The following is a 23842-nucleotide window of genomic DNA, read 5'->3' as shown; positions in this document are numbered from 1 at the left end:
CATAATTAGAGGGTGTCTACTTTCTGAAGCGGAGGAGTACGGTCTGTGTCTGTCAACCTCTCGTCTCCAACTAGATAATTCGTCTTTGAGTTCAATGAGTGGAGAGTGGACATGAACTGAAAGACTGATATTCACACCAAATATTTTCGGCGTCAGGAGCCTCGTCAGATTATTTTCACGTACAGTTATAACGAAGATGCAACGATGACTCAACCTCAGCTGAATGAGTTCATTCCTCCTCCGGAGTGCCCTGTTTTTGAGCCCAGCTGGGAGGAATTTGCTGACCCTTTTGCGTACATCAACAAAATACGACCCATTGCAGAGAAAACTGGTATCTGCAAGATCCGACCACCGCCGGCGAGTATTGGTTTTTTTTTCTTCCATTTTTACACTTAGTGTGTGTTTTTGTGCTTGATGTGCGGGTCTGGGCTGCAGTTGGTGATTCGGCAGGCAAAGTTATGTGTTTAGACAGGTTTCAACATGGCGGATTGCGGCTCCGACTTGAATTGTCAGCACGGACTCTGTTGTGTTTGGAACAACGACAGCGAAGCACCATTCAGCAGGAAAACCGGGGTCCTGCTCAAGTTTTTAACCTCCAAACAGTCAGACGCGTATTTATTACACACAGCCCGCCTTTAGGGTATGGTTTCTAAAAATAATTCAAACGCTAAAGTTTGCCTGTATGCAAATATAATGGAAATTGTTTACGTTGGCGCAGGATGAAATGGTTCCTGGTCTCGACGCACGGAGCAAAAAAAAAAAAAAAAAAAAAAAAAAAAGGAAAGAAAAGATTAAAAACTAACAGATTTAAACTAAATATTTGACTTCTGCTTTTTAAACAGGTGGTGAAGTGTAAAGCCTAACTTTTCCCAGCGAGATGTGACGAATTTAGTGAGTGTTGTGCCGTAGCTTTGCGTTAATGAGGCCCGTTTAAAGCTGCAGTTCTCGGCTAACGTTGGTACGTGCTCGGCGGCCAACTGTTTATGGAGAGACGGGGTCGGTCAAACACGGCGCCCACAGGACACTTTCTGTTTTAGTTTTGCCCTGTTTTGTCTCAAAACGCACTGAAATGCGACTGGTTTTGAGGCTTATCACATCAGTTAGTTAGCTGAGTGTTTTAGATATGAGGGGTAACATTATATTATTAAAGAAGCCACTATGGACAATTGGTTGTCTTTATAATGTTATTTTTTATTATTTGAGGGTTTTTGTGCAATAATCCACACCTAACTAAAGCGACTTAAGTGCAATGTTAAATCTGTAAAGCTATAAAGATGTGTTGGTTATACAGCTTTACCACAAATATAAGGGATTTAAATGAATCTTCAATTGACTTCTCTCTTTGATGCCTGGCTTTGGCCGTGGGCAGATACCCTGTTTAAGGGTGTGTCCATGCAACCATGCAAATTAGATAAAGGGCAAATTTTACAGAAGGTAATATAGCACCATGACTGATTACCAACATAATTTCTGGCAGAAATCCCTTTGTCAGCTTAAAAACATCAAGAGTGTTGGTGAAAAGAGTTTCCTCTGATCCATAGGCCATCAGATAACACAAGACTCATCTGTAGAAACTGGGACGCTGTGTAGGCCCATTTTGCACGGTTGAACAGGAAGGGTTAGGGGTACAAGGGACTGAATTGTTATCATAAAAAGGGGGTGGGTGGGGCACTGCTTTTAGTGTTTGCTGGTGCTGTGGTTGAAAATGCACTCCTCATGTAAACAAAAGAAAGCAGTAGCAAGAGATTTCAGCAAAGACTGGCTACAGATAGTCTATTTACCCTAACACATAATGGTCAAATAAGGGACTCTTAGCCAGCACAATTGCTTTTTTGACCAGTGAAATGTACAGTGTATATATTTGTGTATATATACATATATATAAAAAAATTTTTTATTATTATTTTTTTGTTGTTATTGTCAATACCATTTAGAAATGTATCTGGCCTAACACACAAACCAGAACAGCTTTAAGCTATCACTGCAAGTCGTTTGTGTCTTCTGGCATCTTTATGACCACCGTGACAGGTTTTAAATATGCAGGGTAATTTCCTCAGCAACATGCCATATGGTAAGAAGCAGCAGGTCAACAAAAAAAAGGATAAATACAACAGCACTTGAGTAAAGAGGACAGGAGTAAGCATCCTGAATGCTTGTATGATGATGGTACACAATGTGTACATGTACCATCCTGTGTTTTTTTTAAAGTAGTATCTGACCTGAGATCTCATTTTTTTTGTTTCCCGTTTTTTCTAGTGTAAACGGTTCAAAAAACGTTTTTCTTTTTTGAAAGGAAGAAGACATTGCTTCACAACCTGTTTTTGATCAGTGATTTCTGGGTGTGCAGTATGTGGGTCAGTGTTTCCTCAAGGGTTTTACTCAGGGCACATTTTCACTGTAGATGTTGGTAGCACATATGCAAATTATTTGTGATGTGATTATTTTTATAGCTGCATGTTAAAAAAACATTTCACCACTTGTATTTGTCACTTTGTACTGGGAGGGAGAGGCAAGTCATGTTCAAACTAAAACTACACTTGTTATCCTTACTGGTGTGGTTTGATGTATGTGAAGGATAGTTAGAAATCCCATCACAGTTCCATATGTTTTCTTCTTGTGTCTTGACGGTCTAATCCAGTTTTTATTACAAATGATAAAATGGGCTTAAATCGGATGTTATCCGGATTTTGATTAGTATTTTCATTCCAGTAAGCAAAAAAAAAAATCTTGCCTGTAACATTTTACATGTTATATTCATGTTCACATGCTAATCCCACAGTAACATTACTTTCAGTAGGTGGTCAGTTACAAGGATAATGCTAATTCCTTTCTATTTAAGAAATACTGCATTCATCAAAGTTTGGATTAGCTCAACGTGTAACCTGATTTTCATGTGCAGCTGAGACTGGTCTCATGAAATTCATGAGTCTATTTTGCTATGAAGTGTTAAGAGCAAAGTAGTTATGACTGAAGTAAAAATCCTTAAGTATTTAAAAATGTAATATAAACACTGAAATATTTTTGCCCTGTAAAGGGAACAGTAGTTCTTGCTTTTTAACAGTTTATTAATTTAAAAATATGCTAATGGCCTGTTGAATATATCTGATTTGGAATGTGTTTAGAATTGAGTCACCTTTTATTCTGAAAACCTAATCACAGCGCTGTGATTCTGAGCAGTATAAAATCTGTGAAACTAAGAGATGTGACTTTTTGCAGTTGCAGTACTGTTCAAACTCAGTGAAGGACAAATGTGAAACCTGCAAGTCTTCTCAGAGATAATCTCACAAACAGAAAACCTTATCTTCCAGTCTGCAGAGGCCACACTGACACCGTGTTCTCTCGTCTTGCAGGAAGTTGTATTGTCTAGCATGAGTAGGAATATTTGAATGCAATGTGCAAGTGCATCAGTATCAGACATATCAGCCTTTATCACCAAGACAGCTGGTGTGGTTAGGTTTGTTTAGTTTGACATTACCCCTAATATTGCCATGTTGCTGAATGCATTGACTGTGTTGACTAATACTTTGGCCAAATACCCCTATGGTATTTGGTGTGTTGTTTTGCAAATATGTTTTATAAGATTTATTTTTTTATTTTATTTTTTTTATTTATTTATTTTCAATCTCATGGACAGCAACTTTGTATGTTTGCACACACCAACTTCCTGTAGGGTTTCCTTTAATAGTCTCCTAGGAAAACTGGGTGTGTGATCAGGATCAATTTAACATTTTGACTCCCTGCTTATTCCAGCTTTGCCAGCTAAGATGATGATTGTTTTAAAATCACATTTAAGCAATAACTTGTAAAAGTCACTTTTTTTTCAGATTTTCCTATTTATTACTTGCCAAGAACTGTTACACTTTCTTTCAAACTGACACACTTCGTAGTTTTTGTGGTTTATTAATTAAGCTCAATCTCACATAGTGTCTTGCCAAAAATATAAATACTTTTTATTCTTGTTTGATGCTTTCTAAAGTTCACAGGATTTTTTTCTTTTTTCGATAAAAGCTTATATATGAATGATTTTAAAATATTGGAATTTTCAATTGTAATTAATGGTTTGGAACACCTAGGCCTGAGAAAGCGACAATATTGGGAACAATATTTACAATTAACACTTTATTGGCTTTGGGCTGTTCATTGGATTTGCTAACAAAAAACACAAACCTTAGAGGATTGTTCAAGTGCTATACTGACTATCAAAAAGTTGGTGTCATTTTTCTTATTTATTTATTTATTTTGAATTCTCAGGAGTGGCAGCCCCCATTTGCCTGTGATGTGGACAGACTGAAATTCACACCACGGATACAAAGGCTTAATGAATTGGAGGTACATTCATTTCTTATGTGTAGTATTTGTTGTTTTTGTGGATGTTCAAATTTATGTTGCAATATAACATTGTGAGCAGAATTGTCTAATTTGTGCAGTCAGTTTATTTCCTGATAGCTGTAGCCATTCTAAAAAATGTCATTTTTATTAAACTACTAACAAACCTTTGTTTGATCCTGTTTTTAGGCTCAGACCAGAGTTAAACTTAACTTCCTGGATCAAATAGCAAAATTCTGGGAGCTCCAAGGATGCACTCTGAAAATCCCACATGTGGAAAGAAAGATTTTAGATCTTTACCAGCTGAACAAGGCACATACAAACTCTACTTTCACAATAAAGAGTCAATTTTGATGATGTAAAATTTTATGTCTGACTTTATTTATACATATGAAGCTGCTTTCCGCACATAAATTGGGAAAACATCCTTTAAAATGTCGATTACATTGTTTATCTCTCTCTGTAGTTGGTGAATGAAGAAGGGGGCTTTGATGCAGTCTGTAAAGATCGACGATGGACCAAGATATCGGTCAAGATGGGCTTTGCTCCAGGCAAGGCAATTGGCTCTCATCTGCGGGCACACTACGAAAGGATCCTCTACCCATATAACCTGTTCCAAACTGGATCCAATTTGCCTGTACGTCACTTCTCTTTCCTTTTCTCTGGGGAGCAGCAGCGGTGGTGGATGTTTATTGAAAGAACTTACAGCCCTTTGTCAGTGTGTACATTTTATTATTCTAAACCTGCAGGCACTTTCTCTCCTGGCGTAATACACACAGAATTACCAGTTTTAGTATTTTTGGAGTATAATAGTTAATCAAGTAAACATAAGAATAAAGTCTTAATTTCTTCCTGAGAAACAACAACATGCAGTCCCCGGGATTCAACAGTTCAGTTCATTAATAAACGACTGTTGATCCTTGGAGTGAATTAATATCAGAATCACTTGCAAACTGGTCCAACATTTCATAATAATGAAATACAACTTAGTTTGGAAACAGGTCAGACTTGAAGCTAACAGTATATTTTAAAATCCTCATATTATGCTCACTTAGCAGTTTTTTTTGTTCTAGATCTATATATATTTAGTCTGAGCAGCTGTGTTGGTGTTATTAATCTTGCTTAAATTCGAAGGGATGCGGCTGTGTTTGTCATTTTAAGTTTAACCAGACTAATTCAGTGACTACCACTTTTTGCAGAAGGCCACCTTGACCAATGACACTAAAGATAAGGAGTACACCCCTCATGACCTGCCGCAGCGCCAGTCTGTCCAACCCCAGGAGACCTGCAGCATCGCTCGGCGAGCTAAACGAATGAAGTCTGAAGTGAGTCTGTCTTTCTTTCTCACTGTTATGTGATACTGTCACATCAGCTGTATTACCAGCTATTAACGTTTATATCCATATAGCTTTAAAATCCATTCGGCCCATTTACTATAGAGTAATTGGCATAAAAGTCTTGTCAGACTGTCAACTTTGCAGTTTTACATTCTCTGTTCACCATGACAGCTGATCTTAATTCACACTGTGGCCATTTTCATTTCAATGGGTCATATCACATATTTTCTACACTGGTTCTTTGGTGTAAAAGTGTATCCTTCAGATCTAACTAGGGGCTCCTGTCTCTTTGTTTCTCTCTGACACACTCTATGACTCTGGCAGAAAAGTGTTAAAGCTGAACCTGGAGAGTTTTGCAAGACTCGTCCCAATCTCAGGAGGAGAATGGGGACATATGTTGCCAAACCAGAGCCTGGTAAGAACACAGACAGATAATGCTAAGTGTAAAGACAATGGGAATATGTTTATTACTTTTTTACACAACCTTAAAGCTTCCATTGAGCCTTCATCCCTGTCTTTCAGTGAGAATGGCAGTCACAGAGGTGAAAAAGGAGCCCATTAAACATGAGGATCCAGAATATGATGAAATGGTATTAAACCAGATAAACAAACCTCCCCTGAATAAAGTAAGTACTATCTTCTATATTAAGATGATGGCTTACATCACTGCAATTCCAATATGGTACAAATAAAAACACATTACCGTGTTGTATAATGTTTAGTCTTATCAAAAAAACTGCTTTACTCAGGTGGACCACTACATGTGTCTGGTATGTGGCAGTGGAAGCTCTGAGGACCGTCTGCTTTTGTGTGACGGCTGTGATGACAGCTATCACATTTTCTGTCTGATCCCCCCCCTACATGATGTTCCCAAAGGTGACTGGAGGTGCCCCAAATGCTTGGCTCAGGTGAGCTGTAGACCCATTGCCCCGCAGGGAACTAACTCCTGACAGAGAAACTTCTAATTGGCAACTAGAGTATAATCTCCTGTCTGGTATCCACAAATGTAGTAGCAGTGTTGTTTTAACTTTACGTTTCAACTTTTTTTTTTTTTTTTTGTTAAACAGGAATGTGGCAAACCTCCTGTCGCATTTGGTTTTGAACAGGCCGGCAGAAGCTACACCCTACAAGCTTTTGGAGACATGGCTGACTCCTTCAAGTCTGATTATTTCAATATGCCAGTTCATGTGAGTTTGCATCACTTGGTAATTGATATGAGTGATTTTAATTCTGTAGACATAGACGGTATGTTTTTGTTGTTAGTTCCACTTTATCTCAGTCAGGGTTTTTATGTGCTGTCACTTATCTCTGTTTGATGTTAATGGGTTGCAGATGTAATGGATTAAAGTTGCTTCTCTTGTTCTTCTTCTTCTTCAGCACCTCCAAAAGACTTAAACACAAAGTATAACTTCCCATGTGTTTATACACACTTTATAATTATAGAAATTATGAAAAAATATGGACAGCATTGTTTTTACATTACATTAGATGTAACGAAACCCTGGACTATATGATGGGTTAGGGATGCTACCACCCACAGAGGTGAGAATTAGATCATTTATGCACTGAAGCATGTATGACAGTGTGCTGTGAAGGTTGATGTCTCTCACAGCTTAGGCAGAGATCCATCTTCCCTCAGCAACTGCTTGAAGTGCTCAGTTGGCCACAAAGAGTCGAATCTTCAGGGGGAGCTGCTTTTATTGCAGGTGTAGGGAAAATACATCAAGTAGTTGACATTCTGTTGACAATACAACATTGGTCAGATGTTGGATCAGGCTTATTCCTACAACAGAGGAAGGGTCTCTGCTATTCATGGTTAAGTGTTGAGTTGACTGGTTCATAGGCCAAACAAATCCACAGACGGCAAGGAGTGCAGTAACCCTACTGTCTAAAGTACTTGGGTTCAGTAGGAAAGCAGAAGGGCAGCATGGCAGAAGAAAAAGGCAAGGGTCAGGTTTGAGAGCGAGCTGGGTAAAGATGATTAAACCAGTTACCATTTCAGGTTACAAAAGGGGCAGCAATCAAGGGAGATGACTCGTCTTGAAATCTGAGGTTCTAGACATATTTTGTATGTCTTACTTATGTAATTTTCCCCAAACATGTCATTATTTATAGTAAAAACATAACTGCAAACATGCTGCTTTTCTTGCACATTGGAAATAAAACTTTTGCTGACATTAGTTATTAATGCTTATTTACACTAAACCCTAGTAATATCATTCTCTTTTGTAACATGAGGCAGATATTCAAAGCAGTCCTGCACTCTGCTGCTTTGGCCATGAAAGAAATTCTTTGATAACATGCTACCACAGACGGTACTGACTTATCAGATGCAGTTTCCCCTCATGTCCCAGCTGTTATTCTTCTCATTGGGCTAAACAGTTTTAGGAAAATTCTAATGTGTAGCAGTGTTGGTAGAAACACATCAGCCCATTATGTTGTGTATGGTGCTTTTTGTGCATCTTAGATGGTTCCTACTGAACTGGTGGAGAAGGAGTTCTGGCGTCTAGTCAGCACCATTGAGGAGGATGTCACTGTAGAATATGGAGCCGATATCGCCTCCAAGGAGTTTGGGAGTGGTTTCCCTGTGAGGAACAGCCATTTCCAAGTCTCTCCTGAGGATGAGGTACAGCAAATGCTGTCTGTTGTTTTGGTGATGGTGTATTAGACTTGTCTGCTATTAAAATTTATTGTTTCTCTGGCGTCTTTAACTTTGTCCATTGAACTGGAACTTAAATGAAAACTTGTGAACCTTTTGAAAAATATAAGAAGTCATAACAAGCAATGGTATCTAAAAATACAATATGCCCATACTCAATATTTAATCATTAAAGCAAAAATATGATAGTGGCTTTTGTCAAATTATCCCCACAGACATTGTAGGTTTTAGACTGGGATAACTGAAGAGGATGGATTATGTTTTTGTTTTCAAAATATGTTGAGTTCAGTGACCATGCAGTACTGTATTAGTGTGAGGTTATGTGGAGTGTTGAGACCTGTCTTTGACCTGCAGCATTACCTGACCAGCGGTTGGAACCTGAACAACATGCCAGTGCTGGATGCGTCGGTGCTGACTCACGTTACGGCCGACATCTGTGGGATGAAGTTACCCTGGCTGTATGTGGGCATGTGCTTCTCTTCCTTCTGCTGGCATATTGAGGACCACTGGAGCTACTCCATCAACTACTTACACTGGTAAAGTGTACTCTCCAAACTCTGTTATGTATTTGTAATTTAAAAAAATCAGTAATTCATTATTTATTCCATGCACGATATAAATGACAGTAAGGGCAGTAGTGTATTAGCCATATATCTGGGCATAATGTGACAGTGTTTTGTTAAGATGTTTGACCATATGTGCAGGGGAGAGCCAAAGACATGGTATGGGGCTCCTGGTTATGCTGCAGAGCACCTCGAGGCAGTCATGAAGAAACTGGCCCCTGAGCTGTTTGAGTCCCAGCCAGACCTCCTTCACCAGCTGGTCACTATTATGAATCCCAACACGCTGATGAACAACGGTGTCCCGGTAACAAGATCAGACTTACTCATTTAGAGCACAGTCTAGTTAATAAAATGTGCTTAACTAAAAATTATTTGTATAAAAAATGTATAATTGCATGGAAAATATGAATGTAGCTGAGATATGAATTACATTTTTAATTGATACAAAAATACCTCAGCCAATAAGAAACTAGATAAAAATGTAATATACACACAATTACTATTTTTGGGCAGAAATACATAAAAAAAATATTAGAAATGTGTAATTTTTCTGTCCTTTTTACGCCATCGTACCAGATCTATCGCACCAACCAGTGTGCAGGTGAGTTTGTCATCACCTTTCCCAGAGCTTACCACAGCGGTTTCAATCAGGGATTCAACTTTGCTGAAGCTGTCAACTTCTGTACTATGGACTGGGTAAGAAATGAGTTGATCATGTCTGCTCAGATAACAGGGAATGCTTTCATGAAATGTACTTCAAAATATGTGTTTGTCTTAATGTCAAGGCCTGATTAAAAATAATCAGAAGAAAAATAATTGTGGCAAAAAAGACATACATAAAAAAGCCATGGAGTAATCACAGAAGACCTGAAATAGAATGAAGAGATTTATAGAGTGGAAAAATGTCACTTGAAGGAACAGCGATTTGTTGTTTTTGTTCTTCTGTTGCAATAATGAATATTTGTTTTCTGGCAGTTACCCATTGGCCGTAACTGTGTGAAACACTATCGCCAGCTGAGCAGATACTGTGTCTTCTCCCATGATGAGATGATTTGCAACATGGCCTGTAAAGCAGACACAATGGATGTCGATCTGGCGTCAGCGATACACAAAGACATGACCACCATGATCCAGGAAGAGGAGGAATTAAGACAAAAGACTAAGAAAATGGTGTGTTGTTCTTGTCTTAAATCTGTCCTTTTATATTGGAGAACTAAAAGCTTCTATGTTTACCGCATACAAAAGATTTTAAACACAAGTACGTTTAAGTTCCAAATGTCATTGCAAAGCTGGTATATTAGAAGGCTTAGCTTAGGAGACCCTCTGTCTGCACATCTGTCACATTTAGCTCCTCTGTCTCGCCTGCAGCTCTAATGACTGTATTTGTCTCCCTAGGGTGTGGTGCAGTCACGCCAAGTTGATTATGAGGTGCTCCCAGATGAGGAGCGGCAATGCTGCAAGTGTTGGACCACCTGCTACCTGTCTGGAATCACCTGTGCCTGCAGTCCTCAAAAGACGGTTTGTCTGTACCATACCCAGAACCTCTGCTCATGTCCGCAGAGCAACCTCACACTCCAGTGAGTCTTCAGTAACCACAGTTCATCCTGTGTTTGGTTTTTTACTATAGTGAACCATATGCATCAATTAAGCTTCCTTTTGGCCATGTTAAGGTCTACTTGGAGACACTAGTGTTTCTCAAATTTGAAGAAGTTCATTAAAAAAAAAAAAAAAAATTACACACTTCATGCATCACAGCTACTTCATATTTCTGACCTCAAGTCACCAATAGGTCGTCCCCTGACACACAAAGTCTGCCTTATGTACAATTTGTCATCCAAAGTAAATGTCGACATATGTGTGATGGCACATTATTTAACATTGCTTTTACTCATTATCTTGCTTTGTTTTTCACTGCAGTTACAAGTTTACACTGGATGAGTTGTACTCCATGATGGTGTCCATAAAGCTGCGTGCAGAATCCTACAAAGACTGGGTCCGTAGTGTTGAAGAGATCCTGGAGAACAAAGGAAATAAGAAAAGAGGTTAGAAGAAGAATAGACATTCATTACCACAAAGAAAATGAGAAAAATGTAATGTGATGTTTTAAACATTGTGTTACAGTCTGACCAAGAACTTGTTAACATTTTCTGGCCAGGTTTGGATGAGCTGCACAGCCTGGTGGAGCAGGCAGAAACAAAGGTGTTCTCACACACCAGCCTCCTGGATCAGCTGCGGACAGTCACCTCAGAGGCAGATAAAGTTGCTGTGGTGGCACAGCAGCTTCTCAATGGGAAGAGGCAGACAAGGTACTACAAAAATAGATTTGATTTTCTATTTAACTTGACAGAAAAAGGGTGTGGAACACAGACTTCCAATATCACAGTTTAGAAAGCATCATCTCTCTTTTTGTTATTTTGATATCTTTCCTTCACTCCTCTGTTAAGAGGTTTTTATTTGTGTTTTAGGTATCGTTCCGGGGGAGGAAAATCTCAAAACCAGAACGAATTGACTGTGGAGGAGCTGAGGGGTTTTGTCCGACAGTTAGACAGCCTGCCCTGTAACATCCGACAGGCTCCATTACTGAAGGTCAGGAGCTTGGGATGGACTGGTATATGTAGATATAAGTGTTTTGTTTTTCCTTCCACAATAGCACAATTTTAATTTTCAGGAAATTGAGACTGAATTTTGTAGACTTCTTAAAATGGTTTCCTAAATTCTAAGCTAAGTTGTAATATTTGTGAATGTAGTGTTGTTGAAGTATTCAAATATTATTACCTAATACCACCTCCAGGACTTGCTGACCCGGGTGGATGACTTCCAGCAGCGCAGTGAACGTCTCCTCTCTGACGAGTCCCCCAGCCCATTGGAGCTGCAGGACCTTCTGGATGTGAGTCTGGGTCTGGATGTGGAGCTGCCGCAGCTGCCCCTGCTCAGGGAAAGACTGGAGCAGGCACGCTGGCTGGAGGCCGTTCACCAGGCCAGCGGCCGGCCGGACAGCCTCTGTCTGGACACCATGAGGAGGCTGATAGACCAGGGTGTGGGACTGGCCCCTCACAGCTCTGTAGAGAGAGCCATGGCCCGTTTGCAAGAGCTGCTGACAGTGTCAGAGCAGTGGGAGGAGAGGGTGCTCAGCCTCATGGAGGCCAGGTGAGGACCCAGAGCTGCACTGAAACTTGTTTTGTGTTTGCAACTCATAACTTACAGAGTTAGCATGAAAAATGGAATCGACCAGAACTGAAATTTCTGCAGTTACAGTACTGGACATCTGAGCACTAAAACTCTAACGCACACTAAAAGGTGTATTATAAAACTGGGATCTTTTTACTTTTTTGTATGTTTATGATTTTTCTTAAATAACAGTGTCAAATGTGTGGTTTTGTTTGACTTGTCTTCTCTTATGTAAAATCAAATTCTCTATCCTTTCTATCTGCATGAATTTCAAAAAATTCATATTTACTAAAGCACATGTTACTTCTCAGGCCATATCACAGTTTAGACACACTTGACGCTGCTCTGCAGGAAGTAGAAAATATCCCTGCATACCTGCCTAACTGTCTGCAGCTGAAGGACGTCGTTACAAAGGCTAAAAAATGGCTGCATGAAGCTGAAGCACTCCAGGTAAAATATACTTGCACTTATGTCCCGCTGAATGCTTTGAGCAGTTACCACCTGGCCAGAGATGGAGGAGTGTGGGTTACAAATGTGGTGTGTGCATGCTTGCAGCTCGGGGGACGTATTCCTGTGCTGGAGAGCCTCTCTGAGCTGGTTCTCAGAGCAGACGGCATCCCAGTGAAGCTCGACCCGCTGAGTCGATTGGAGGCCCTTATCAACGATGTTCAGATGTGGAAGGAGAGCGCAGCAAAGACATTCCTACTAAAAAACTCCCCTTTCTCTCTTCTTGAGGTAAACCGTCATACTAATGGTGTTTCAATCTTACATCTGCCTATCAGGACCAATAAAGAATCAGTGTTTATGTACTTTCTTTTTTTTGTTATGTTTTCAGGTCTTGTGCCCAAAATGTGATATAGGGGCTGGGTATCAGAAGTCACGCTCTAAAAAAATAAAAGAGGCTCCACAGATCAGTAAAAAATCTTCAACAAAACTGGAGTCTGTGTGTGATGTGGAGAGAGCACTCTCTGAGAGCAAGGACTCTGCCTCTGCTGTGAGTAAAGCTGTGTGTGTGTGTGTGTGTTGTGAATGCATCAACTTGCATGTGGCTGCGTATTTGGCTGTAAAGTGGTCAAATGTTATAATTCTAATACTTAAATACATGTGTTGAAACATTATGTGGAGCAGAATTTCTAACTGAGAAAGGAGTCAAATATTTCCCACTTTATAGCAAGTGCTGCCTGCAGGGCTGGAAGGTCCATTTGGGTATTATGTTATCCACTGGTGGATTCCTTGCATAGTGAACATGGAAGCATTATTTATGCTGTCAATCAATACATTAGCACTTCAACACAGTGTGGTGATGCTACATTGATTGTTTTAAGTAATTACAGCTGTTGATATTGAGATGTAATCTGGCATCAGGTAGCGTTATGAGGGTGAGCTCATGTTTTAATGTGCTTTGCTACGTTTAATTTTCTCTCATCACAGATGGTGACTCTTGCTGAAGTCCGCCAGAGGGAGATGGAGATCTTGCTGGCTCTGCGTGCCTCAAATGAATCGAAGTTCCTTCCTGGTGAAAACTGTTATGCACTTAGCGTTTGTGTTTGCCAAAAGGCCCCATCAGGTGCCATGGTGCAGTGTGAGCTCTGTCGAGACATTTTCCACTGCGGCTGTGTGGAAACAACCGTAGACCTTGAGTATGGCCAAGCCTGGCTTTGCCCTCTCTGTCAACAGTCCAGGAAACCCCCTCTGGACAAGGTCCTGCCCCTCCTGGCTTCACTCCAGAGGATTCGGGTTCGGCTGCCTGAAGGTGATGCCTTGCGCTTCCTCATTGAGAGAACAGTGCGATGGCAGCACAGAGTTCAGCAGGCCTGCACCGAGGGAGTGCTGGAGAAAGTGTCAAAGATGGTCAGTGCAAGCAAGTTATAACTCAGCTAAATACAGGTGGAAAAGATGAATCAGGTTGATGCACTAATTATTGTACTAATGTCGATGGTTCTTTTTGATTTCAGGGAAGAGTTGTACCCAGAATATCTTCACATCTGTCTCAGGAAATAAATGGTTCATCTTTTTACACAGAGCACCAGTCCGTTCCACTCCAGGGTCAGTGTTAAAACTATACTCATGTCTCATCTGTTCTTACTCTGCATTATTTGTTTTTAGTTCACCTCTAAACTCGGTTTCCCGTCATATTTGTCACAGGACTTGGTCCTGAGCTGGAGGAGCTGATGGTGGAGGGATTCTTGCTGCAGGTCACTTTGCCTGAGACAGAGCAACTGTACAGGTATCTGCTGTACAAACTTGCCCCCCTGCCCTCACATAGCACCCCCTGTGGGGGCAACACAGAACAGGACCAACAGTCTCCGAGAGGGAGCCCTGAACACAACAAGGTAACACAACACTTAAAGCAGTGGTTATTGTTTGATGGATTCTCCAGTTGCTCATTTTTAGCATATTTATGGTAATATTGGTCTTATTGCAGAATGGAGTTTCCGGTGTCAAAAAGGACTCTGTGAACATTCAGAGCAAAAGGACCAAGAGACGTAAGGAAAGCTCCGACTCTCAGCACAGTGAGAAGGCCAAGAAGTGCCGCAAGAAGTCCAAGAAAAGCAAGGAGAGAAGTGAAGAAAGCCAGAGTTCTCCTACACACAGTGTGTCTGATCCTGCCCCATCAGATTCTGAAGAAGACTACTCACTGTGTGCGGCACCATGGTGCAGAGAGCCAGAGGGCGACGAGGTTTGTTTCGTATCATTTCACTTTATACAAATGTTAAAGGACTTGTGTTCTTGGTACACAAAGGGATAATATCACGAGAGACACAAAAATACATTTAAAAATATTTTCTCTGCTTTTCAGGTGAACTGGGTCCAGTGTGACGGCAGCTGCAACCAGTGGTTCCACCAGATCTGTGTGGGCCTATCTGCTGAGCGAGCAGAGAAGGAGGACTATATTTGCATAAGCTGCTCACAGCCAGACTACGACGACTGCGAGAGGAGAATGAAGACCAAAAAGTGACTTTGAAGGATCAACAGTTTTGTTGCAAGCTGCAGCACTTAAGTGCACACCTGAACTTTGTGTGCCCTGTGGCTTCACCCCTTTTTACCTTCTGGCTTGCCCTTAGTGAACATGGTGCTATTTACTTTTTTTTTTTCCCCCCAGAGTTACAAAAGACTTCTGTCACTGTTGTGTTTTTCAGCCAGTAAACTAATCCTTTCTGAACCTTTCCAGGACTTGATGCAGATGTACAAACGGCAAAATGTCTCAAGAACCAACAGGGCAGGGATTTTTCAACCAAAAACAGTCAATTTGACGTCACATTTTACAACTGTTTTTTTACATGCATCTGAACAATGTGAATCTTGTCTTTCTCTTGTAGAGTAAATATTATTTATCTAAGCAATAACTGAACTGGTTCATTGAGGTTCAGTTTTCACCTGAGCTATATTTGTGCTTAGAAATTATTTGATAGAATGCCTTCTTGAAGCAAAAACCCTGAAGAACTCACTTTATAAGACCTATGATATTCCACAGTTCACTAGAAGAAAACAGAGCATTGACTGTAAGTCTGAGTTTGTTGATCCAAAATGTTCAGAAGTTTGCACCTGAATATTTGCCCACATCCCTTAAAGAAAATCACTGACTTTAATTTGAAGTCAGGTTTCCCTTTTGAGCTGTCTGGGGAGGAAAAATGTGAGCCCTGTATCTGTTGTTCCTGGCAATGGGCAAGACTTGATTACATTCACAAAGTAAGAATGAACTGTCCGACATCTATGGAATGTAGATTTTGTTTTAGAGTGAATTTTTCCCTATATGGTTGAGGATGAAAATATTGTGTTGGGCTTAGATTTATTTGCCACGGGTATAAGACCTTTTTCTGCTCCTTTGGATAAATAATATAATTCAAATGTTCCAGTTTGCATTATAAAATAAAAAATGTTTGTTCCCACATGCCTGGACTCATTATTATATTTACTGCTGAACATCAAACTAAAATTCATCACTTTCATTCTGAAATATATTTTTTGTCTTTTTTTTTTTTTTTTTTTAAGCTTTCAGAATAAAGTGATGCATTTAATCAGCACATTAACAGAAAAGATCTGACAGAATTCCCTGACTCATATACTAACATGAAGTATGTGATAAATAGATAAAAGAGGTTAGGGCTGATTTATGAATTTATTAAATTTTGCAGTGTGTCAACATCAAGTTAGATCAGAATTTACAGGCTGTACAGTACAATACAGTTCTTATAAAGCTGGACACAAGCACCTACTGTGTGCCTGTTGACAGCACTCTGCAGTTAAATGTTACACAAGCCATCACCTGGGACAAAGTTTAAATTGTCTTTTTCATAACCATGGAGGTTACTTCCTAATTTCAGACATATATCTGTTGTTGGCACAGCTGTGTGAGAAAAAAGCTACAAATATCTGATCCCTTCATGCATACGTTTAACATATGTCAAAACTCTGTTTCCTGGTAATGTATGCAAATAGAAAACCAATTTCACATCCTGAGCAGCCTTAACCACCTGCTGTCTCTGTCGAGCCATTTTCATGCCTTTGCAACCGTTATGAGAAAACTGTGACAGGACAGGACTGACAGCATGTTGAAGGGAAGGACTGCAAATGTTTCTATAAAGATGCAGCTCTAAGTCATTTCCTTGTGCACTTCACTTGTAGACAACTGTAAGACAAGACTGGCCTTTCAAAACGTGAAACTGTTAAAACCGCACAGACATCCTGATTCACTATACATTATATTTAAAAGTTGTATTTAAATAAAGTGAAATGTAAATTAGATAAATATACATGTAATTTACAAAATTATTGTATATTTTACCATCAATATATTGGATATTTTGTAGTTTAGTATTTTTTATTCATTTAGTTCCCAAATTATCTATATACATTTCTATTAACCTGTGAGAAATGTGTGAGAGAGAAAACTACAATCCAGTTGTATTTCTGAATTTTAATCTATGCTTCAGACTGATCGGTGGGTCTGCCTGCAGCATAGTCATTTTTTAGAAAGTATATAGAAATTCTATAGAAAGAACATGGAGGTGCAAACACATTCAGGTCACCACATCTGCGGTTTGTCTATTGCAAATCCTGGGACCTGCCACCAGTATGTGTCAGCTGCACAGCTGTTTAGAGAAACTGTGTCCAATCAACAAGACGTTCGGTAAAAATACAAGAAAATACTAGACCTAACAGTGAGACCTAACAGTTAAGCAACAATGTGAGACATTGTATGAGTGTAATTAAAATATTTCCTTTACACCTGACAGTCTGAACACAGGGCACAAACCACATACTATAGAAAGGGGGCGTGGCTTGGTAGTCGTCGTCACGCCATTTTCCTGCTGTTGTTGTTAGCTTGCAGCTGAAGAAGCTAACTGCGTTACTAGCAGCGATAAAACCAGTCCCGTCGAGGTTAAAAACCCCACAGCTGGATTATTGCTGCCAGTTTAACGTCATTGCCTTCCCGTCAGCATGGACGAGGAATATTACAGCGGCGGAGGAGAGTGGGACAGCGGGGAGGGCGGCGTTATCATGGTGAGGACACGGTTTGTTGTTGTTTGGCTTTTGAATCAGTTGTTAGCATTAGCTTCTCTGCAGCTACGGCGGCTGTGAATTCATTGTGACAGTCGTGCTTTAATGTTCAGATAACAACGCGTTAACGTGCACAGACACGACTCCACTGTTCAGATCTCCGCACTGTTTGAACTGAGAGTCACCTCACGTTAGCCAGCTAGCGTTACAGGCTAACGACGCTGCTAACGTTACGGGCTAACGACGCTGCTAACGTTACGGGCTAACGTTAGCTGGCTAACGTTGTCGGTAAGCTGTTACTGACTTTCCTGCACCTGGTAACGTTTCCTTTCATTTCTGTCTCAGCGTGTTTTACAGAGACCATGTGCGAAAATACTGCACCTCTTCAACAGATGCCAAATTATCTCGTTAGTTAACGTTATATGCGCTTAACAATAAACTGTGTCCTATAATGTTAGACTTAACGCTTTATGAATTACTAAATATTACCACTACCAATACCACTACCACTAAATACTACTGCTAATGCTACTACTGAATACTACACAAACAGTCACAGGGGCACTCATGCTTTAACTGATTATCCCCAGTTTTTAATTTAACTAGGCTGCATCATTAAATACATTGGTGTTGATTAGGATGTAAAAGGTTGATTGTGCTATGACCCTTGTCGTCACTACATATATTTGTTTGTCAAAGAGAGAAACAGAGTAGTATCTTGGTTCTGTCAGTGCAGAAAAGTCCTTAGAGGAGCATTAACATGTCTCAATTGTCTGTCAGGAGGACGGTTATGTAGAAGGAGAGAGCGATGGGAAAATCCAAGAAGATTGTCTGCAGAAATTCTCTAGCAGAGACTACATTATGGAGCCTGCGATCTTCAACACACTCAAAATGTAAGCAGCTGTCTCCTCAATCGAACATGATAAACATTCTCCATTTCTCTATGCTATACACAAAACATTTCTGGATGAGAACAAGATAAAGACGTGAGAGGAGACGCTTTAATCCCAAATGTCTACTGAAAAATGGACTGTTAAGGAGATACTTCTGTTGCAGGTACTTCCAGGCAGGTGGCTCTCCAGAACATGTGATCCAGCTTCTTTCTGAAAACTACTCTGCTGTGGCTCAGACCGTCAACCTGTTGGCAGAGTGGCTCATCCAGATGGGTATGTATGACAATAAGTGGTGTTTTCTAGGTTTGAGTCATTGCTACTGTTCTAAAAATCAAACTTTCACCCATTACCTGGTGACTTTCTAACAACCTTTCATTCTTCTATAATTTCTTCATTTTGACTGCAGGTGTAGAGCCTGCTCAGGTCCAAGAGCGAGTGGAAAATCATCTCAAGAGTCTCCTGATAAAGCACTTTGACCCTCAGAAAGCAGATTCTATTTTCACTGTCGAGGGAGAGGTGAGATTTCTGAACTAACACCGAAAGGTCGTTTTACCCATAACAGTCCTCACATATCTGAAATCTGGAGCATTTTGCACTAAATACCAAGAGATAAAAGTTGAAACCATCGATGTGAGAAGTCAAAGTTCAGTTGATGTGAAACTAATGCAGTCTCCTGTGGGTTTAGACTCCTGCTTGGCTTGAGCAGATGATTGCACACACCACGTGGAGGGATCTTTTCTATAAGCTAGCAGAGGCTCACCCAGACTGCCTGATGCTCAACTTCACTGTAAAGGTATAAGAACACAAAAAGAAACACGTTTTGTTGCTAATTGCAGCTTTTTGATTGTGAAGACTTGGTAATTAAATGTGTATGTTGTGGAGTCTGTGGCAGAAAGAGTCATGCAAAGTGTTTTTGTATCTTTGTGTTAAATTGCAATGTACACCCATAGATAGAGGAATCTGTTTTGTGTATTGTCTGTGAGGATTCTCAGTTGTTCAGGTGAAGTTATCAAGGAACTGGACTTCTAGGTTTTAGGTTGAAAAATTTCACCACTAATCCACGGGGCTTCTTCAGTCTAAGGCAGAGGTCACTAACCCTGGTCCTCGAGCACTACTGTCCTACAGGTTTTCCAAGTATCCCTGCTCTTCCAGTTTCTGATTGGCTGAACACACCTGATCCAGGTGTCTAAGGAAAATCTGGTAGGAATCTCAATTTATCTTTCAGGTTGGTTTCACTCCAAACCTTGTCCAATCTTTAGGGTGAACTAGTCTTCCTGAAGATCCTTTCACGCCCCTCTGAAACACAAGCTTCATAAGGAATGACCAGGTTTTTCCTCTGTGGATCCCTGAAGAAGCCACTTGATTAGTGATGAAATGTTTCAACCTAAAAACTAGTAATCCAGTTGCCGTGACTCAGCTACTAGGTGCTTGGTTTGTTGAGCAGCGGTCCAGTTAGTCACATGTCCCTTGTCTGCGTGTGTTTAGCTCATTTCAGATGCAGGTTACCAAGGGGAGATCACCAGTGTGTCTACAGCGTGTCAGCAGCTGGAGGTTTTCTCCCGAGTACTGCGGACGTCCCTGGCCACGCTGCTGGATGGAGGAGAGGAAAACCTTGAGAAGAACTTGCCGGAATTTGCTGTGAGGCTTATTTACACTCGAGTCTACGTAAACCACAATTGGGTGAAATATAAGCTTTGTTGTGAGTTTTGTAAAATGTGTAGTAAAATTGCTAGTGTCAGGTCTTTATGTTGTACCCTAATGCCTTGCAGTTTTAAATAGATGGGTATAGTCTAATTTAATAGAAATCACAATTTCTGAAATTTTATAGACTAAATATTGTCATTTTATCTCCTCATTCATTAGTGGATTTAATTTTCTAATGATTAGCAATGACCTGTGTATAAGTGACTGGAAGTAAATCAGAGCAGGTGGTCTTCTGTCGCTGCGTTTGCTGCGTGTGCTGGTCTCTGCTGAGTTGCTCCCTCTCCTGTAGAAGATGGTGTGTCACGGCGAGCACACCTACCTGTTTGCCCAGGCCATGATGTCCATCCTCGCTCAGGAGGAACAGGGTGGTTCAGCCGTGCGTCGGATCAGCCAGGAGGTGCAGAAGTCAGCACATGAGAGGTACTTTTGTTTTTGTAGATGACTTTAGAATCCGTTAGTATAAGGAAGCACAATGTTTGTAGGTCAAATTTTACTGTTGATCTTAGTTCTGTGCTTGTGGTTTATATCACAGAGGTCATGATGCCAGTCAGATAACACTTGCACTTGGTACAGCAGCAGCCTACCCTCGAGCTTGTCAGGCACTGGGTGCCATGTTGTCTAAAGGAGCCCTGAATCCTGCAGATATTACCGTATTGTTTAAGATGTTCAGCAGCATGGACCCTCCTCCTGTGGAGCTGGTAAGCACAGAGCATCTTTGACCACGACCTTCATGCTTTTTAAAAAGCTTTGTAATAAACACAAATCAATTTCCTTCTGCTCAGATTAGAGTTCCTGCCTTTCTGGACCTGTTCATGCAGTCGTTGTTTAAGCCTGGATCAAAGATCAACCAAGACCATAAACACAAATACATCCACATCCTGGCCTATGCTGCCAGTGTGGTTGAGACGTGGAAAAAGGTACTGGGAATCATGGTCTGTGTGTGTGTGTGTGTGTGTGTGTGTGTGTGTGTGTGTGTGTGTGTGTGTGTGTGTGTGTGTGTGTGTGTGTGTGTGTGTGTGTGTGTGTGTGTGTGTGTGTGTGTGTGTGTGTGTGTGTGTGTGTGTGTGTGTGTGTGTGTGTGTTCTCTTCAAATGAGACCCATCAAAGTTAGCAAACCAGTCATGGTATTTCTTTAGTTATCGTGGTTTACATCACTTTATCGAGGTAGTTGATTGTAAATTACACATTCCCCCACATACTTCACTTTATGCTTTCTAAACCTGTTTTTCTTTATGTTCTATTTAATTTCAGAACAAGCGAGTCAACATAAATAAAGACGAGCTGAAGTCGACTTCCAAGGCCATAGAGACTGTGCACAACCTGTGCTGCAATGAGAACAAAGGAGCTACAGAGCTGGTGGCTGAACTCGGCACTTTATACCAATGCATCCGGTTAGTGAACTAGTACAAGCAAAAACCTCAGTGCTGTAATATAGTTAAGCGAAGGTGGTGTTTGATTTGATAAGAAATTGAGTTATGATTGCTTTGCTGTGGTTGTAGTAGGCAGAAAACAAACTAATGCTATTAATACCTAAAAAACAGAAGACTGTTCTGACCTGGAAGAACTCTGTAAATAGCACTGTTATTAACTTTGGTGTGACTCTGGTTTTTCTAATATGATACAATACCTGTTTTGGTCCCAGTATGAATGCACTTTTGGAATATCTTATGTTAAGAAGTTCAAATGTTTTTCCAAAAAACCATTTGTGCTGTTTGTTGAATGAGTCAACCTCATTCATCAGTGTTAAAATGCCACATTTGTGTGACCCTCCAGTCAGTCAGTCAAACAAGGACCCAGGCCTACTCCCAGTCAACTTACTGCTCTGACCTGTTGTTTGTGTTCAGGTTTCCGGTGGTGGCTATGGGGGTGTTAAAGTGGGTGGACTGGACGGTGTCTGAGCCGCGGTACTTCCAGCTCCAGACTGACCACACTCCAGTACATTTAGCTCTGCTGGATGAGGTAAAGTTATGACACACTGTCAGACTGAAGTTTGATGTTTGTTCTTGAAAACAGAAATTTAAATGTGAACCTTTCCTTCTATCATAGATCTGCACCTGCCACCAGCTGCTGCACCCGCAGGTGCTGCAGCTGCTCATCAAACTGTTTGAGACGGAGCACTCCCAGCTGGACGTCATGGAGCAGGTGTGTTGGTGTTAGAGAGAGATATCTCTTTCACATTTCAGCACAGGTCTGGAGGTTATAAGTGTGCGCTCAGCTGACTGTTATTCTTTTCCCCCACCCATTAGCTGGAGCTGAAGAAGACTCTGCTGGACCGAATGGTTCATCTGCTGAGTCGTGGTTACGTCCTGCCTGTGGTTGGTTACATTCGAAAGTGTCTGGAGAAACTCAACACGGATATTTCTCTCATTCGATATTTTGTCACTGAGGTAACAGCTGCTGCTGAAGTTGAATATAATGTTTTCCATTTGAAACTGAGTTTAACAAGAACAGAAACAAACATTCCTCTCTGACTTGATGTCAAATCTTATTTTGAATAGTCATAAGATGTTAAACAGTAAAACAAGTGCCCAAAAGTATTAACACTTAATATTACTCATTTTTTTTTGTTTTTTTTTTTGGAAAGTTGGTCTGTGCAACAAAATCGAGAGATTGCTGCTGTAAGGATGAGGAATCTTGGTTACATTAGATTTATTTTAAGGAGATAGAGTTTCATTACCTGAAATTTGAATGGGAACACTTTGATTGGGGGGGGATATTGCTTAGTCTTATCCTAAATATTTGATATTTTAAAACAGGCCTGTTTTCTTCTTCACTTCAACACCAGAAAGGAATTGAAGAAAGATTCCTAATCTCAGGGCCAAAATAAATTTACCTCCAGTTTTTCTCCTGAAGGTGCTGGATGTGATCGCTCCCCCCTACACCTCAGACTTTGTTCAGCTCTTCCTGCCCATACTGGAGAACGACAGCATCGCAGGAACGATCCGCACAGAGGGAGAACACGACCCTGTTGCTGAGTTCATTGGTAAGTGAAGTGCTAACACTCTGAACTAGTATAAGCTGCTCATACAAAGGGACAAAACTAAGTTTACTGTTCTGTAAGTTAATTCCACACACATTAATTAGAAGCACACAAACATAAGTAACAAGTGGTTCTCACTGTACAGCTAGAAGGTAAAACAGCATCTGCTTAAAAGTCATGTTTTAATTTGAAAACCTAAAGCACTGACTTGTTTTGCAGCTCACTGCAAGTCAAACTTCATCATGATAAACTGATGTGGAAAGAGACACTGAAATGTTCCTGTTGGCCACTGCATTAAGACCTAAAGGAGATGAAGAGTTTTTTTAATCTTACTGACAACCACATGCTCCACTTGATGTTGACGCACATAGACTTATCTGTTCGACCAAGTGAATGAGGATTACTTCTTTTGTTGAGGCGACAAAATGTCAGAGCTGATGGAAAATTATGGACGTCGATGGAGAAGCTTTTGAGGATGCAGCTAAATTGTTTTTGAATTTGTATATTTGATTTTCTATATTTTATTGCTCGGTCGTTTCAAAAATTAAAACATTTAAAATGAAGTTTATTGCATTGTTGAGTTTTATCTAATATGATCACACTACTTGTACGTTCTTGAAACCATGCAATCTGGGGACTCTTGCATAAGTTTAAGTCTAAGGAGATAACTAAACATTTGACAAAAAGTCCAAATGACAGATTTTATGTGG

General features: G+C 40.4%; 2 protein-coding genes across 5 annotated transcripts; both read left to right on the top strand.

The window, feature by feature from the left end:
- Positions 1 to 29: 29 nt before the first annotated feature.
- On the top strand, positions 30 to 15945 carry kdm5ba (lysine demethylase 5Ba). 3 transcript variants are annotated; one of them, XM_026306459.2, is made up of 27 exons: positions 30 to 357; positions 4252 to 4329; positions 4516 to 4638; positions 4793 to 4963; positions 5526 to 5651; positions 5988 to 6078; positions 6186 to 6289; positions 6413 to 6571; positions 6731 to 6850; positions 8131 to 8289; positions 8677 to 8858; positions 9027 to 9189; positions 9462 to 9581; positions 9861 to 10055; positions 10281 to 10462; positions 10803 to 10927; positions 11041 to 11191; positions 11330 to 11471; positions 11677 to 12032; positions 12365 to 12503; positions 12609 to 12788; positions 12889 to 13047; positions 13485 to 13904; positions 14009 to 14099; positions 14199 to 14381; positions 14477 to 14733; positions 14854 to 15945. In XM_026306459.2, exons 1-27 carry the CDS (start codon positions 205 to 207, stop codon positions 15010 to 15012), a joined length of 4488 nt encoding a protein of 1495 aa, XP_026162244.1. In that variant the 5' UTR covers positions 30 to 204; the 3' UTR covers positions 15013 to 15945. The 3 variants fall into 3 exon arrangements, with proteins under 3 accessions (XP_026162244.1, XP_026162243.1, XP_026162245.1); XM_026306458.2 differs by having other exon boundaries at positions 14199 to 14386; positions 14479 to 14733; XM_026306460.2 differs by having other exon boundaries at positions 124 to 357; positions 11351 to 11471; positions 14199 to 14386; positions 14479 to 14733.
- Positions 15946 to 17358: 1413 nt separating this feature from the next.
- Positions 17359 to 23695, top strand: nelfcd (negative elongation factor complex member C/D). Of its 2 annotated transcripts, XM_026308130.1 has the most exons (15): positions 17359 to 17558; positions 18336 to 18448; positions 18612 to 18721; positions 18855 to 18964; positions 19134 to 19241; positions 19934 to 20086; positions 20442 to 20572; positions 20685 to 20850; positions 20935 to 21069; positions 21404 to 21543; positions 21997 to 22111; positions 22199 to 22294; positions 22399 to 22539; positions 23006 to 23135; positions 23352 to 23695. In XM_026308130.1, exons 1-15 carry the CDS (start codon positions 17496 to 17498, stop codon positions 23384 to 23386), a joined length of 1746 nt encoding a protein of 581 aa, XP_026163915.1. In that variant the 5' UTR covers positions 17359 to 17495; the 3' UTR covers positions 23387 to 23695. The 2 variants fall into 2 exon arrangements, with proteins under 2 accessions (XP_026163915.1, XP_026163916.1); XM_026308131.1 differs by lacking the exon at positions 22399 to 22539.
- The last annotated feature ends 147 nt before the right edge of the window (positions 23696 to 23842 follow it).

This window comes from Mastacembelus armatus, chromosome 5, assembly GCF_900324485.2.
Source record: "Mastacembelus armatus chromosome 5, fMasArm1.2, whole genome shotgun sequence".
Classification (NCBI taxonomy): domain Eukaryota; kingdom Metazoa; phylum Chordata; class Actinopteri; order Synbranchiformes; family Mastacembelidae; genus Mastacembelus; species Mastacembelus armatus.
This window is presented reverse-complemented; position numbering and strand designations above follow the sequence as displayed.